Source organism: Galendromus occidentalis, unplaced genomic scaffold (assembly GCF_000255335.2).
Source record: "Galendromus occidentalis unplaced genomic scaffold, Mocc_1.1 scf7180000077475, whole genome shotgun sequence".
NCBI classification, from domain to species: domain Eukaryota; kingdom Metazoa; phylum Arthropoda; class Arachnida; order Mesostigmata; family Phytoseiidae; genus Galendromus; species Galendromus occidentalis.
Window position 1 is genome coordinate 870,859 of NW_003805463.1, and position 16,242 is coordinate 887,100.

A 16,242-nucleotide genomic window follows, 5' to 3' on the forward strand; every position below is an offset into this window, starting at 1 on the left:
AGGAGCGAATCGCCATATTGGATTTCAGCCCCATGCGGAGACCCGATCTAGCCCCCCCCCCCAAGAAAAATCCTGCGTACGCCACTGAGTACCATAGACCATTTCAGGGACCAGATTCGCTCCTGATACGGGGCTGGGTACTAGTCTACGACTTAGGATTCCAGCTGAGAGGCTGGCGAAGCTTTCAGGGTCGCTTCTCGACCGTGATTTCCATCGAGCTCCGCTACAATATCACAAATAAATAAAACAGTTGTGGCTTGGTGCTGCTGCCGAGAGTAGTATCCACCCGAGCCCTAAGAGCATGAAGTCTGGGATTCCTCCGGAGATTCGAGCAGGCTAGCGCGGCTGTGCAAGCGAGAATGGAACTCGCGATCACCGCGGAGGATTCCTTGTATCTCTCCACTCTGTGAGCTCCGGGGCGAATTGCGGGAGTATTCTTGTTGCCGGAGTGCTGAAGAGCGTTACCAGGTCGCGAGGTGACTTCACTGGTGATCCGGAAGGTATTGATATCGAGGAATCGCGGCGAATGTTCGAGTATCCGAGGATCTCAAACCTCAATGAAGTCCCACAGAGACAGAAATCCCTCAGTCAGCTCTGACTCGATGCGGAATCCCCCCGGCTGGTTGCCAGCCTGAAGGATCGCATCCCCATCCAAGCGTGCACTCGAGGATCGCGTGATCTCTACAAGTTCGAGTCTTGTGTTTTCATTCCCAACGGTTCAACCCCGTAATAGTGGGAATGCGTTCGCCATAGTGGATGTCTGCCCGTCAGATTTTCCATTGGCTTCGATTCTCGGCTCGAAGAAGAGTTTTTAAACATTTCTCGCCTCGAAAAGTCTGTGATCAGCGAAGAAAAAGGTCTATTACGGGTATGCCGCCCAGAACTTTACAACTCCACTATCATACTGCGGCTCATGGAACATCGCAATCTTGTCTTGCTCCCACAGAGGTCGCACGCCCGCGATACTTCTTCGGACCTCCGGACACGCTCTTTGCTTTTGACTGGGAAGAGAAGTCAAGTGCCTGCCGACTTCGGGGTGCGACCGAGGCGAAATTCCCATTCTGCCGTCGACTGGAAATCAGGACCGGATAGGATTCATCTCTTCATCTACCGTTCCAACACTAGAATCAGGACCCCCGCGGTGGACGGCTCTCGGAGGTGGAAGAGGGGCGACCCGCCCGCGCCGAGCATCGACTTTCAGGACGAACTCGGGTGCCCTAGGAAGACTCTCCCCGATTTGACGGAAAACTCACCCCCCATCGATTATTATAATGGACCGTCCACGATTATCTGGGCAAATAGCATGCATAACGGTGAGCTGCGTTGCCCATACAAAGAGACCGATAGTAGCTTCGGATCAGGGCTTTCGGAATATTCGCTTTGAGGTTCGAAGATTGTCTGCTAGATCTCCGTGGTTCCCGAGAAGGTCAGGAAAATACTTCGAAAATGATCTATATCATGATGATTTCGCGATCGGGACACTTGAGAAGCGCTTCTCTCGCATGACTCTTAGCCTTTGAGGAGCGCGGAAATTCGCGTCATTGATGCGGAGACTCTGTGAGCGGACATCCTCTGGAACGGATATCCACTCTGTCAGATCTCCGCCAGGAATGGTCCTCCTGAGCATGCCCCGAGAGCTGGAAGCCCGTTCCCTCGGGAAGCATTTTTAAATGCCTCAATGCCTCGTGAAAGAGCCCCCGCGGAGTCGTCGGGCCGTAGTTCCGCCGTTTAGAGCTAATCGGCTGAGAGGCTGGGGCTGACGGGAGATACGAAATAAACAGACCTCAGGAGACCTCGGATCTCGAAAAATCGAGAGAACTGCATCAGGTAAATGAATCCGCCTGATCGCACCCGCGCCATATCCGTCTGATATAGCGATCTTACTGGGATCGCCTCCGACTCTTATTATTCCTTGGGTCCGCTCTCCCTGCCCATGACACTTGTTCGGGTGCGGACCGCCGATCCTCTCGCGGTGATACCGGTTACCGAAGGGATCGGATTCGATCGGAGACATCCGCTCCGAAATTATATCAACGTCCTTTTTAATTGAATTGCGAGCCAATTCTCCAGGGTGTGGTTCGGAGCCCGATTTTGGTGCAATCTTCCTGTTTTCCGGAACACAAGGAAAGACCGGGAGGGTTTCCGGGCCGATTTCTGGCAAGGACTTTTCGGGACTCTCAGGAAGCCCCAAAGCGGTCTCGAGAGAACTCCGCTGGCCTTGTCTTCGGGGGAGGCTGGTCAATCGTGGCCGATGTCATAGAACTCTCATTCGCCGATTCAGTCGCGCTTAGGATACTTTTTTAATCGTAAGGATACATGAAGAGTCTCGTCGTAGCATAGTGACACACCCAGTCCTCAAAAGAATTCTTGTGTCTAATTTTCAGTCTGAGGAGAGTCTCCATGGATCCCCGCCCCTGCGGTGATGGGCGGTAAAAGACCGGAAAATAGATCTACGCAACGAAAGAAAAGCGCCCCTGGTGCTGGAGACGGGATGGGGAACACACTCAAACCGCGTCTCGAGCATGCAGAGAAAACCGGTCTCTGTTCCCTTTCGGAATGTCGTCTCAAGGAATATCCTCTCGAGCTACAGGTGAGGAGACTCAACCTCTACAGACTTCGCTTCCAGACGTTTCCTGTGCTAGTGAAATGAGCCAATATTGACTAGAATGCGATCACAATAAGCACTCCTCCACTCAGTGTGCTGCGGACAAATTGCGCTCGTTGGACTTGTCTAAGAACAAGATCAAACATATACCTGACTGCATTGGACAACTCACCAAGCTCAAGGTGCGTCATCCGGAACAATGAAAAGTACAGCGAAGGAATACACCCCCGACATGAAGATTCTGAATGAGGAGCCGAGGGAATCAACTCGTACCTTCTTGTCTTACAGATTTTGGTTCTTTCCAACAACAAAATTGTGAAACTGCCGGATGCTTTCTGCCAACTGGTGAAGTTAGAAACCCTCAATTTGTCCGGAAATCAACTCCATGTACGTCGCAGGAGTCAGAACTCGTATTGAGAAGTACCAATTCAAATCATCAAGTTCGTGTCGTGTTCATCCGCTCTAATTTCTAACTTCAAATTTCATAGAATTTGCCGCTGGGTTTCGGTCAACTCGCTGCGCTGAAATCTCTGAACATCAGCGAGAACAATCTGAAGAAATTCCCGGAGCAGCTCACGAAACTTCCTGCTCTGGAAGCCCTGGATCTGAGCTCGAACAAGATTGCGGAGATGGCGGACACGCCCGCAATAGCAAATCTCAATTGTTCAGAGCTGGTGCTGAATGTGAATCAACTCGCCGTCTTGCCCTCGAATTTGGCAAAATGTCCTCGATTGAAGGTGGGTTTCGCCACCATGCAATGGGGGAATTCCCAGAGACATCTCCTCTACCGCGATTCTAAATTGAAAATTTCCCTCAGATCCTTCGAGTGCAGGAAAACTGTCTGACTCTAGACGGGATACCGTCATGTCTACTGTCGGATTCGACCATCCACTCCTTCTCTGTAGAGGGCAATTTGTTTGAGGAGAGAGAGCTCCATCAAGTTGACGGATGGGAGAAATATCAGGGACGTTTCACTGCAGCGAAGAAGAAAATGTTCTGAGAATTCGCGTCTGAAATCGATCGCACCACACGATATGAGCCGTCACTACACCGTAGCCCTGTCCAACGATGCCGTGAGCGCACGGGTCGGAGACCCCGTCCCCATTCGAGTGACGATAGCCTTCCCCTCTTGTGGCATCCAGGAGTGAGCCGGTAAGCCGGTGGCAGCAGTCTCTGGACAACGCGTCCGACATTCTGACACCTTCAGGCAAGACGCTGACCATGTACATTTCTCCGCGGAATATCCGTGCTTATTGTCGATCGTGGTTCTATAAATCTAATCAAGCCAAGGAAGGTGGCTGATTCATCATTTAGGCGGAAGGTCTTCGTAAAGTTTTCTACACGGCGCCCTCGGACCCCTCCATGAGAGAGGCGAACGAGAGAACCCTTCTCGAGGTCGAGTCGCGGTTGTTTGAAGGTCTCCGCCTTCACGCTCCCTGGTGGACGGGTCCGGCTGCGAGAGTCGAATAAACGAAACGCTCATTCATGCGCTGAATGGAGATTTTATTCATCGTAACATATAATGAGTCACATCACATTATGGTATCTGGGGTCAACTCAACAGACTCGGCATCCGAAGGATATATTTTGAGTTGTCCGGAATCGCAGCAGAATACTCTAACACATTCATGCCCAAATTCAACTTGCTAGGGTCGACCGAATCCCTGACGTGCGCGATGTGCGAGGGGAACATCGAATCCACTTTCGAACAATCGGAGCCCGGGCGAGCAACCAAAACAAACCGGCGATCACATCTATCGGATCCGATACTCCAGACACATTCATTGCACCTGCGCCAGAACTCGTGACCAACTTCGCCGTACAGACTTGCAGCGTCAATAGGTGGAATCTAAAACCGGTAGCTAGAAGCAACTACTCAGAACAGGAGATCCTGGTCGTGCTCGTCCTCCAACATATTAGGAACGTTGTCCGATATGACTCCTTTCGCCTTAAGGTCTGCGATGTTAGCCTCGTGCCTCTCTCTCGCCTGTTTCTTCTTTTCCTGTTTCCGGAAATACAAAGAGGGAAACTCAGTTGATATTCGAAGTTGTCGGTGGAGGAACACAGGAAAAACGCGTCAGCGTTCACGTCTCCAGGATCAGAGGAACGCGGCGCAACCGACACCGCAACTCACCTGAATTTTTTTGAGACGGAAGAATTCCTCTCGCTCTCTCTCGTCGAGCTCCGAGTTTATGTAGGCGATCGTTCGCTCGAGTCTGCAACGAACGGTACCTTTAGGCTCCAGGTGATCTTAAGGGCTAATGTGAGTGAGCTCAGTTCGATTTTCTGATATTCAAGCGGGGAAATGCCGCCTATAATTACTTCGGAATGATGACGTGCTCAATCGCATTGACTCGACGATTAGTGATTTTGATCGCTTCATCGAGAACGATGAAGGAGGTCTGCAACGACGCAAGGTTCACCAAGAGCTCGATGGCCTGAAATATAACAGTGGGGATCGTCAAGAGCAGCTCTGCTTCGGGAGGGAAATTTCAGAATTATTCCTCGCGCCCATTACTCATCACTGCGATGCGAATGAAACTTACCTTCGAGTAATATTGTTTCATCGAAGTCAGTTTCTGACCACCTCGACCAAGGCCAATGTGTTCATTAGCGTCCTTGCCGTCCTGATACAGCTCGAAGATGGGGATGTTTACTCCAGCAACATTGTCCTTCCGGTCCCGGACTTTGCATTGAGCTTTTGTGACCTTCTGCAGGACTTCCTGCTTGAACTCTCCCGTGACGAACTTGGCTTCGGTGAGCGAGAAAGCCGCATCTTTCATCACTTCACCCATCAACTCCTTGGTGTCAACAATTTTCTTGAGGATGGAACGGAACCTAGCGACGAGGATCGGTCAAATTGATTCGAATCATAGAACTAGAAGTCCTACCGGAGTCATTATGTGGTCGGATCCGAATCATGAAATTCAGCTATCACAGACCATGAGGTTCGAACAGGCACGGGAATATTTTTTCGAAAAGCGAGAAAACCTCCCCCAATGTCGGAGGCGCTGCACTCTTGGCCGTCATGGGACCACTATCGTAGACAAACCTCATCTGCAACGCATCCGCCTTCTTCTTCAAGAGCGAGTGTCCCTTCTGAGCTCCCTTCAGTCGAGCTTTCATGGTCGTCAGCGCCATACGGGACGGGAAAATCGCGATTCTGTCTCGACCACTCATTTTGTTTCCTGCAAACGGAGGGACGATGTAGCCAGCTGAAATCCCCTGATGACAAACAGATTCGGGCTCTGCGACCTGAGACGTCGTGATTCTAAATCCGGGCTTGCTGACAGGAGTAACGGGATCACGATGCGGAGACGGAGGAGAGCTTGAGCTCGATTCATGCAGATTTGAGGAGGGGAGGGACGGTCGAGAACTTATTGGAACGACTCGAATCGGAGCGACGGTAAATATTTGATTCAGGCTCGCTCACGGATGGAGATTGATAAGAGGATCCCTCAGCGATCCTCATGAAAGCGACGAGGCCTGGAGGCTACTCATTCGCTACCTTCATTACCTTTCTGGGCACCTATACGAAACAAACTGCTGAGCTCCGAATGCGCACTCGACGAGTTTCGCAGTCAGGCGGCTGCTGGCTCACTGTCACGGGACTTCAGTCTCTCTACGATCACATGACGTCCATCGAGTTATACTCACCCTCTTTGCTCGCGGTGTCCGTTCCGAAACGGTGGGAGAATCGAGGCCTGTGTGGTACCCTCTCCGTCCCATATAGAGCCGCGAAGGAGAGTGTGTCGATCGAGGGGTATCAGGCGGCGAGCGTAGTGGAGAGAAAGGAGCGAGAACGCGGAGGTTTATTCGAAATCCCGTCTCGCTCAGAGCGATTGCGGAGAAATCGTCAGGTTGATTCAGTCGCAAGCGCATCTCTTAGCGAACATCAGCTCGCCGAGTAGAGCCGATTCGAGCCGATTAGAGCCAGAGACCACCTAAGGATCAGCTGCGCTAGATCCTGTCGAATAATCTGATTCTGAGAAAGATACTGGGAGTCGTCGTTGGAGGAGAACAGTCGATTGACAGTGCACGCAGGCTACGCGCAAGAGGAGAAGGAAGCAGTTACGTTGTTGTTATGGTGACGACCCCCGAGTGCAATTCGCCGAGAAGATCATCTCGATAAGGCAAGGAGTTCAATATCGTGTCGGAGTCATGAGCTTCCGAGAAGACAAAAAGGTAAGCGGAGGTCCTCCGATACAAGGAATCGAGATCGGACTTTCTTACGACAATTTCATCCTTCTCCTCCTCCCTGCCGCCGCACTCTCCGATATCTGTATCATTCGCCATTCAGCGCGACTTATGCGCATGCGAGGAGCATAGAGATCGGACATTACGTGACGTTCGAGGTTCTCTATCAGTCTGATACTTCTTCCAGGGAGAGAAGCCTGCTGAGAGCCCTGCGATGATGGAGACAAGCGATGGATTCCTCCAGCGCGATGTCGAGGAGAGCCATGCTGCTCGGAAAGGTGAAAAGGATATCATGAAGCCATAAATTAGGCTATGCGCTAAGCACAATGGGTCGGTTTGGGATGAATTAGAAAATATTCCGCTTCTCCATCAGGGTCAGCGGTCGGAGAGGAAGATGAAGTTCCCGAGCTTCGCGAGGGTCGCTTCGCGCAACGCATGAAAAAGGGCAAAATGTGGACCTCGGAAGACTCCTATGAGAACGACCGGGAAGTCATGAGTGAGTTTGATTTCCCCGGATCAGCGGGTTCTCGAAAATTCTTACCGCGTCTGGGAGAAGATATATGGATCGATCAAGCTTCCCCTTTGCCCAGGAAACAACAACCCGAAAGAGAAAGCTCTATGGGCCGCCGAGAAGAACGAGCTCGAGTTGCTTCAAGAACTTGTAGCTTCCGATGCCAGCCTTGTCCATGCTCGGGACTCTGACAGCTACACTCCGCTCCATAGAGCTTCGTACAGCGACAACATCGAAGTCATCAAGGTCCGTGATCTAAATTGAATCGTCTAGCTCTGTTTATGTCTCTGACTTCAAGTTGACAAACCCCTAATTAACGGCGGGATCCACGTTGATTCCAGCTTCTCTTGGAAAAGAAAGCCGACATCGAAGCTCGCACCGCCGACGGCTGGACTCCGCTACATTGCGCCGCCCGATGGGATAATGTCCAGAGTGCAGCGATTCTCATCGCGGCCGGCGCGAACTTCAATGCTCGCACCAACGGAGATCAGACCGCGTTGCATTTGGCGGCGTCCAACAGGTGGGTCAGCCGATGGAATATCGTCCCTAGAGGTCGAATTATGAGTTATGAATGATGTCGATACACATCGACTTCATGATTCCTCGGCGGGAGAAGCAGGTTGCACTCTCTACGTGTCGTGTCATATCCGTAGAGATGTTCTGAACGATTCCATCGAGGATCGCCCCTCGTTCCCGGGTAATCATTTTGAATTCTTCCAGGGAGGGACGAGAAACATTGGAGCTCCTACTGTGGCAGAGCGGTCTCGACACGGACAAGAAGAACAAAGCCGGAGATCTGGCCTTCTCGCTGGCCACGCGGAACGGTAATCTCGCCGGTCTGTTCGAAATGGTCGAACCCTCCGTCAACTGTCTCCGGCCCCGAGCGTGAAGCGATTCGGAGCTGTTCGAAGCGATGCTCCAGCTGCCTCGCATTCGTATCCGAATCTCATAGCGCTCCATCAAGGCAGTGAATTGAGAATGCGGAATGGACCGCCGATTCATCCGGCTTTGAGTGCATCATCGAATCTCTCTATCCACTCGTCTGTTTGTGTCTTCCGCTGCTCAGTCGGATCATTCTCCGCTCAACTATCGCTGGAGAGAATGAGGCTGTTCTTATTCATGTTCTTAGCCTTATTGTTAGATGCATGAAGCCGACATTCATCCTAGTCTGTACTGCTTCGTCGGTGCCCTCGACGAGAGCCGCGACCGGGGCTCATTCCTCCGGGATGCATCGGAGGAGCCTGGGTCTACAATGATCTCACCTGTTATGTTTTGAGGAATAAAATTTCGCTCCTTTCCCACTTCATTCAAAATCCGAGCCATTACTCCACGAAATCTTCAGACGCGCATGATAAATATGCGGGAGTACACAGCACATTTCAGGAGTCCCCGATAACAGAACCGTAGGTTTCTGCTCTTCGTCGCGACTCGAAAACAGTATTCAGATGACATGGCTCCTCTCATGCGGGGACATCTCTACATGGATTCCCGGGGAACAACTGTTCCATGTCAGTTTCAAACCCCACGATTTATATCTAGTGATATGGAAAATTCAGTCTGGAGTATCATCTGACGAAAATAACGTTGTGCATCGTGGCGTGGCCCTATATTGAAACAATCCGTGACAGCGACTCCACAGACAGCCATGGAAAGCGATGACGACTTACTCTCAGCCGCAGTCTCACCAACCGCCTCACTTCCGCCGGACGTTCTCACGGCGGATACATGCGAGATCAGATCAGATCGGAATCTCGAAGACCATGCTTTCCCCCGAGGACCTCCTGATGTCCACGATGATTCTTTGATTGATTTCGTGACGATAACAATCAGCGCGTCTCACAGCGACGAGGTTCGACAGTCGCCCGTGATACCGATCCCGCGCACCAAGAAAAAATGCTTGGAGCCTTCGGATATCAAAACCAGATCCATTCCCCGGAAGCGGGCAGCCGCGCTCAAACAGACGGGAGCTGTCATGAAGCCCGAGACAGATACAGCTCACCGCTTCAAAAGTACAGAAAAACCAGAGCAGAGGGGAGGAAGACGCAGAATTATAATTTGCTGTAATTTATTGTAAACAATCATTGGAAGATTTTGTTCGCTTCGTCGTCAAGGTTGACCTTGCTGCAGCTCGATTAACCGATTGTAATAAACTCGATCGCTTCGTAGGTAGACGGATCTTGAGGTTTCTTTCAGAGTGAGCGTTGGACTATATCCGTCGCGCATAAATTACGACGCCAGATTGGACTGGAAATATCGCTGCCATTATGATTCATGCTTTGAGCTCCGGATTGATCGATATTGATCCAAGCGAGCCGAAACCAAGCATGGATGCATGCGAGGAATACTCATGTTCATGTGAATGATTGATAGAAATATCGAGCATAGAGCATATTGGACCCACGACGCTTATTCAATTGCCATCGGTCATCTAGGATCTAGCGAATGCCAGGGCGGTATGTTTGCCGACTTGCAATCAGGGCAGACAGGACTCGCCCCGAGAACATCGGAGCGATGTCTTCGATGAGCGGCGGAAAGAGGAGAAATGCCGGGGTATATGATCCTCGAATGCGGGAACCCCTGGGAACCAGATGCCGAGAATACAATTCGAGAAAAAAGGGTCAAAGGACGAAATATGATACACTCTATATGATACTCGGTACGACGATTACGGATATTGGGAGGATCCCTAAACCTTGAATGACCTCCTGAGTGAAGCCCGCTCACTCAGAGGTCTCTGCTCATGATTGAAGCGTAAACGTACGACGGAAGAACCTCTCATTCGTCATGTCTCACTGTCTCCGCCTGGATATTCATTGAGCATAAAGAATTCGCGTGTTCTGGAAGCCGGCGAAGGAGAACGTACCCAATTTTGAGGTACTGTTGTCACGTCCGACGGGACAAGCTTTCGGAGCTACGCGGAGGAAGTCTCGGAAGCTGGAGCAAGATTCCCTGTGTCCCAACCGCGGATCCCCGATTTCTTCCATATGTATATACTCTAAGCGGCCTCGGAGAGCAAAAATCGCGATGAATAATTCTCGGGGGTACGACATGAGAAAATGGAGAGCTTTTTCTTCCATGAGAACTCTCTTCTGGAAACTGCCAACAAATCGCTCCGAATAGTGTGAACGGACTGACGAAATGTTTTTATCCCACGCAAAAGTCGCGTCGCCCAACAGATTTAAGGACTAGCTATCGGCTTTGATTGAGCTGATTAGCGATCTGATCTGACGATGAATTACATCGTAATCGGCATCAATCTGGTGCATTTCGTTGTCGGACATTGTTTCGAAGAAGAGCAGATATCTTGAAGATGAAACTCTCTGCCAAGAGCTATCGTCAGATATTTCACAGAGGGGGCAGAACTCAGACCGGGGGGGTCTCAGCCCTGCTCGTTATATGTATTATTGAAATGCCTTGATAGGGGAAATGATGAGGGAGCTTCTCTTCTCGTTTCATCCCCGTTGACGGAGACTCCTCTTCAGCGGCGCCCGCCAGGCGCTTAACAGCGTCGACGGATCAGCTCAATGTCGTTGGAAAAGATCGCGAGTGGGATGGGGCTCCGCAGATTCCGAATCAACGACTAGGTGTACATTCGTTCCCCTCCAACCCGCGAAGAACGCTCCAATCCTTTCGGCTCATCCCAGTTGTTCCAATCGGCCCCTTGAAAATTTTGCGGCGCAACACCCGGCCGCTGGCTTACGAGACACAATCTGGAGAGGTTCTTCCCAGAGTAATCAGAAACTCTCCAGATTCTAGATTGTGTGGGACAAACAATCTCGCTGTGAGGGCGTCGGACGCAAATGAGCTCCCGCCGTGGAGGGCGAGAGACGCGGCGCCGTGCGTCAATAGCCTCCACGAGGAGGTCTTCGTTTATAAGAGACATTGCGTGATGACAGACCATCTTTCCGGCGTCATGGGGTTCGTGAGATTGGACGAAAAGTCTGGAGGTATTCGATCAAAGGATTAATTGGTCCCGTGAGGAGCTTCCCGGGGTCTGATCTTCTCTTGTCTCGGACCCTGCTCAGAAGTGCATTCGTTCCGGGGGCAGTGAGATGGCAGACCTTGGCTGCACATTCGACGGGCGACAAGCACCGCTGATGGCTACCCTACCGCCACAATCTATGATATAGCTGATCGATCCTCAGAATCCCCGTCGACTCACCACAGAGAGCACTCCAAAGCATCTCGTCTCAGAGTCCATACTTCTCGAGTAACACCACGCAAAAATCGAGATTCCTTGTATCACCCCACATGCCACACGATTCGCGAGCAAGCATCTCAATTTAAATCTCGTATTCCTCTCCTGCGCTTGTGTTCGCAGCCTATACTTGCTGCGGAATTGCGGTGATTTCGCCTCGTATCCTCCCCCGCATCGATCGCGGCTTCAGGGGACAGCTTGAGAATCCCTGAATGAAGCGAGGAATGTCACTGACTTACGGCAAAGAATCCCTGAGAAAACAGTTCTCGTTCATTCAGATATCAGTTTCGGGATTGTTGAAGAGATCCATCGACTCATGATGATTACCGGAAGGACGTCATCGATGTCGGACATATAGGAATGACCGCGACCCCCCGCGGAGTCCCCTTTTCCGATTCAGCTCCGGCGGCCGAGTTGAGGCCGTGAGTGGGGGAATTCAATACGTTTCCGAACGAAAATTCTGGGAGTCAAGCCTGGAGGGGATTGTAGCAAATCCGAGCGATCCAGTGGAAGTTTCCGTCTAAATCGACTCGACGCTATTCCGTCATGGGATTTTTCGACAGCCTCGCATTGTAGACTTTAGCCATCCCCAGACGAAACTCTTGGCTTAGAATGAGCCAAGACACACTCGATTTCGTGTGAATGGATGTGTTGTTGCTGTGAACGGAGTCTGACGAGATTCCACCCAGTGTCAGATCGATTTATGTTATTTCAGAAAGCTGTAAAATATAAGAGTTCTCGAAAATAAATTATGCTGTTATAAAATAAAAAAAATCGGAACGAACCTGTCTCGGCATGGGTCTTTTGAAAGTCAGGGGTGCCAGCTTATGGGTTCGTGGTTTGAAAATCCCCTATTCCAATAACCTTGGTGACCCGCAGCGATCGTTGGTCTCTCGTCTGCCAATGGGCGGAAAAGAGCGACGCATGTCGAGTCTTTCTCGAGTCTCCAGAGGGTACCGATACCTCCCTCGCTTTAGTTTCTGTCAGAAATGTAATACGCGGCTGATGAATGCGCGGAATGGCTCAAAACATCTTCTCTGATCTCGATTCAGCATGAAAATTCTCCATTGGTCGATGTGCAGCGTTCACGACGTAAGTCAGCCTTTGTTTGTTCTTGACTGCGACACCTGGCGTCTCAGGGAAGTTCCTTTCATCTTCTCTTCAAAAGCGTCCATAATGAGACCACTCATGCGCCTCACCCAGAACCATCAGCAAGAGCGGTGGAGAGATTAAAACTGCGGCCTTCGTCTTGAAATCTCCAGCGCACTTTCTGACCCGCGAAATTGTTTTTCCTTCTCTCCGTTGCAACAACGAAATCACATTGCGTGAAAAGCTCTGGGGTCTGGGACAGCCTGGATTCCGCGAGGAGCAGCGAGAACCCACATCAGAGTTCCCCGAGTGAAGATTGACAGCGAGGACTTCACGGGCATAATCCGAGAAACAGTTCGAGTTTTCGTGCCGCTTACTGCAGAACTTCTGCTTCCATTATAAAGGCCGCCGGCATCGCTGAGCCCAGCTGACGCTTCGGGGACAACGCGACTGAGGCGGTCAGGCGACCCCCGACGCTCCCTTCGCCGATTTGAAAATGGAACGAGGACTTTCGCATCTCGCTCCCTGAGAATGGATAAATACCATATCCAGAGTCTTGGAACGGAAAGCGTCTTATTGCGGCATAATGGAATTTTCATCTCAGTGAACGCCATAAATCCCGCCCTCAAATGACCGTCGGGACTTGATCGCCGGCATTCTCCTATTTGATCACCATTGAACAATCTGATAATCGTTCATTCCGCAGCCTGGATAAGCCATACGCTCACCCATGTGGCTCTCAACTCTGGAGCATATCGGAAGGGGAAAACTTATTGAAAGCTCAACCTGCGAATCTAATCCCGTATGACGATGACTTTGCCAAATCGACCGCAAAGCGGAACATTTCACCTGAGCCGAGAGGGAAGCGCCGATAGAGGAACCTTCCTTCGCGCAGCAACAATCAGCGTGATTCGTTTCATGGGCGTCCGTACTTTCATGCGGAAAACATCTTGAAGCTTGTTCATGCAACGGAACTCATCCCGTTGGACGGGATCCGACAATATTTCTTGCACCTGCTTCGCGTGTCGCCGTACAGAGGGCCAAATAGCGGTTTTTGGAGGGGACGAAATAATTTTCTACGGTAGCCCGCATATTCGAGTCTCGTTCCGATCGTTTCCGCAATGGGAAGTGATCCAATTTGGCAGCTGACTTGGGTCGATTCCAGTGAGGAAACACTACACCGTAGGGATGATCAAGTTCTCCATGGCTTGCCATGTGAATTGTCTACCAAGTTACACGCTCGATTCGAGACTTTCGAAAATCAATCATTCGGTCCGGGACCGGGTCGAAGATCAAATTCACTACAAGTTCGATACACAGTCCGCACCATCCCAGGCCTGCTCAGAGGCTCTTTCTTGCGAGCTCCATACGACTAGAGGGGGATGGCCGATCCGACATACTTCCAAAGCATGAACTCTGACTGTCGCTCTCCCCATTCCCCCAGGGGGACAGTCTGGAGTTGAAACGCTCATGTTCCGCTATCCGACACTATGAAGCGTTACAAAGTTTCGATTTCTTCCCGCCTATTTGGCCCGCTGTGACCGGTGTCCGTTGGCTCCCAGACGTCGCAAAAGGAGAAGTCGTTTATCGACTGTCCGGCATCGAACAAGCGCTGGCCGCCAGCGAGCCGAGATGGCTGCGCTCGCATACGGTACACGGCATTCGGGCGATGCCTCCAACCGCCTCCGACAGGTTTAGACTGCTTCGTGCCCTCCAATGGATACCGCTAAATGGTCGAGTGGTTAGCGCGCTAAAAATTCTATATGCGAAATTCTTCTTCCTTCCCTTGAAGGGGCGCGATTCCCATGAGGATGTCCGACAGGGGTCCGCAGGGGAGGGGCTTTCGCCCGGTATTCCCGTTAGAGTTTTCACCAGGGCTTGCGCGGCTAGCGTTCGATCCTGGCTGGCGGCAAAGTACTCACGCAGCGGCCCTGATCGATCCGAATACATTTGCTCTGCTGATCCATCCGCGTGGACGCTCCCCAATGATCCTGGAACGCTGACATTGGAGTCGAACCGCTGCGACGGCCACCCCCAGTGAATTTATTGCGCCTCAAGGAGACCCGACATCGTCCCCGCTGGGCCGACCTCCGCGTCGTTGTTGTGCCGCGCCGATCGGGGATACCCTCAAGGACACCAGGATCAGCGGCATCGGCTCGAGCTCAACTCGAGGAGCGATTGGGACCGCGAGTCCAGAGGTGTGGCGAAGGCAGTCAATTGACGTCACAGAGAGCGTTCTTGCACGTGTTCAAAGCTCTTCCGCAACAGTCGTCGAGTGTCAAAGACACCACGAAGATAGAACACGCCGCGTCACAAGTGGAGAAGCGTCCATGGCTTTATCGGGTAGTAAGCTCTCCACTTTTTGACAGCAGCGAGGCGAGTCCGCTAATTCTTTAGCCTGTCGAGCGAACAGCAGCGTTGGAAGAAGACAATAAGCAACGAAGTGGACAGAACGTTATGATCTCTACGTTAGGATACCAGGCGCCAATAATAATAGAAAGCAGCATTGTCGCGCAGTCCACCTGAGCTTCGATACTATCGACAAGTGTTTTGTGAGAGTTCCTCCTCAATTGCGGTGCTTTATCGTGTCGGTGAGCTCCTACGGTGGACGTCCACGAAGTCGGAAGGTTGCACTCAATCGCTTCCGTTTCTCCGAGCGACCCAAGTTGTGAACGCTTATTATTAGCATCTTGAAATTGACGATCTGGTTCCGAATCGCCTGCATGAGCCGTGACGTCGTGGTTCTCTATACACGGCACGCTGCGAAGGTGAGTTCAGCTCCGATTCTTGAGCGACATTGTATTCGATACGAGTCGGGAGAGGCCACGACGAAGTGTCCCCGTGGTACATACTTGAATGTGACCTCTCGGAAAGATTGAATGGAGCTCTGGAGCTCGAATTCATGCACCGAGAGGCGGAGTCTCGAAGTTTTCCGCCGAAACGTGAATTTCGGGTGCATACGACCGGCAATCTCCCAGAGGAAGCTCATCGGAATATCGAGCTGAAAAGGCCTCTTGCGCCCCGTGGCGGAAAATAAAAATAAATCCGTATGTCACCTCCGATTTCGCGCAAGTGAAAGGCGCCGCGCTTGTCTTGGATCTTCTTGGGGCCGTCTTCAAAGATGTCGAATGATACGATCTGTGTCTCCTGACTTCCATAGAGGAGACCGGAACCGCGCATTTCGGTTAAAAATTAAAAGTTCCCAATTTTCCGCACCGGTGTGGAGGACAAACTTCGAATAAGCTCCGTGAAAACTTCGATAGCGATCCCGATTCCTTGGATGTCTCCAACTCAAGGAGGATTTTTCAGGAAAGCGCACTTTAGCTAGGAGCGATGAAAAACCCGGCGCACAATCTCAACTGGAACGACTGGAGCAAGCTCCAGACTACGGGAGCGCAATCGTCTCGCGTAATATCGTTAATACCGCCTTTTGGAGCCGCGAGATACACACAGCTTAAGACCATCGCGTGCCTTGGAAACATTGTCCGAATCAGAATGATGAGACGAATTTCATCGGGGCCTATGCTCAAGGCGCTATGGAGAAATGTTCCGGGAAAAATGATACAAAGCCCAGCCTCAACTCCGAGTGACTCATCGCCGTAGTGAGATGAGATCCTCTTAACGGAAGACGACCCTAGAATC

General features: G+C 51.3%; 3 protein-coding genes across 4 annotated transcripts; 2 read left to right on the forward strand and 1 right to left on the reverse strand.

The window, feature by feature from the left end:
• Nucleotides 1–1,726: 1,726 nt before the first annotated feature.
• On the forward strand, nt 1,727–3,883 carry LOC100906802 (leucine-rich repeat-containing protein 57). The gene is made up of 6 exons (XM_003744808.2): nt 1,727–1,827; nt 2,385–2,590; nt 2,698–2,787; nt 2,894–2,992; nt 3,094–3,342; nt 3,423–3,883. Exons 2-6 carry the CDS (start codon nt 2,423–2,425, stop codon nt 3,603–3,605), a joined length of 789 nt encoding a protein of 262 aa, XP_003744856.1. The 5' UTR covers nt 1,727–1,827; nt 2,385–2,422; the 3' UTR covers nt 3,606–3,883.
• A 208-nt stretch (nt 3,884–4,091) lies between these two features.
• On the reverse strand, nt 4,092–6,266 carry Vha36-1 (V-type proton ATPase subunit Vha36-1). 2 transcript variants are annotated; one of them, XM_018640148.1, is made up of 6 exons: nt 6,123–6,266; nt 5,658–5,793; nt 5,152–5,443; nt 4,928–5,043; nt 4,740–4,821; nt 4,092–4,607 (listed from the first exon to the last, which is right to left on the reverse strand). In XM_018640148.1, exons 2-6 carry the CDS (start codon nt 5,783–5,785, stop codon nt 4,482–4,484), a joined length of 744 nt encoding a protein of 247 aa, XP_018495664.1. In that variant the 5' UTR covers nt 5,786–5,793; nt 6,123–6,266; the 3' UTR covers nt 4,092–4,481. The 2 variants fall into 2 exon arrangements, with proteins under 2 accessions (XP_018495664.1, XP_003744854.1); XM_003744806.2 differs by lacking the exon at nt 6,123–6,266 and having other exon boundaries at nt 5,658–5,973.
• A 73-nt stretch (nt 6,267–6,339) lies between these two features.
• LOC100906655 (ankyrin repeat domain-containing protein 49) lies at nt 6,340–8,625 on the forward strand. The gene is made up of 6 exons (XM_003744807.2): nt 6,340–6,790; nt 6,990–7,080; nt 7,176–7,298; nt 7,393–7,559; nt 7,655–7,833; nt 8,034–8,625. Exons 1-6 carry the CDS (start codon nt 6,767–6,769, stop codon nt 8,200–8,202), a joined length of 753 nt encoding a protein of 250 aa, XP_003744855.1. The 5' UTR covers nt 6,340–6,766; the 3' UTR covers nt 8,203–8,625.
• The last annotated feature ends 7,617 nt before the right edge of the window (nt 8,626–16,242 follow it).

Coding starts and splice junctions, on each gene's coding strand:
- LOC100906802 (XM_003744808.2), top strand. CDS start 2,423: ATGGGCGGTAAAAGACCGGAAAATAGATCTACGCAACGAAAGAAAAGC. Junction 2,591..2,697: donor AATATCCTCTCGAGCTACAG/GTGAGGAGACTC, acceptor TCCTCCACTCAG/TGTGCTGCGGACAAATTGCG. Junction 2,993..3,093: donor TGTCCGGAAATCAACTCCAT/GTACGTCGCAGG, acceptor CAAATTTCATAG/AATTTGCCGCTGGGTTTCGG.
- Vha36-1 (XM_018640148.1), bottom strand. CDS start 5,785: ATGAGTGGTCGAGACAGAATCGCGATTTTCCCGTCCCGTATGGCGCTG. Junction 5,444..5,657: donor GCGGATGCGTTGCAGATGAG/GTTTGTCTACGA, acceptor CCTCGTCGCTAG/GTTCCGTTCCATCCTCAAGA. Junction 4,822..4,927: donor GAGCACGTCATCATTCCGAA/GTAATTATAGGC, acceptor CGTTCGTTGCAG/ACTCGAGCGAACGATCGCCT.
- LOC100906655 (XM_003744807.2), top strand. CDS start 6,767: ATGAGCTTCCGAGAAGACAAAAAG. Junction 7,081..7,175: donor GAGCCATGCTGCTCGGAAAG/GTGAAAAGGATA, acceptor CTTCTCCATCAG/GGTCAGCGGTCGGAGAGGAA. Junction 7,299..7,392: donor GAACGACCGGGAAGTCATGA/GTGAGTTTGATT, acceptor CCCTTTGCCCAG/GAAACAACAACCCGAAAGAG.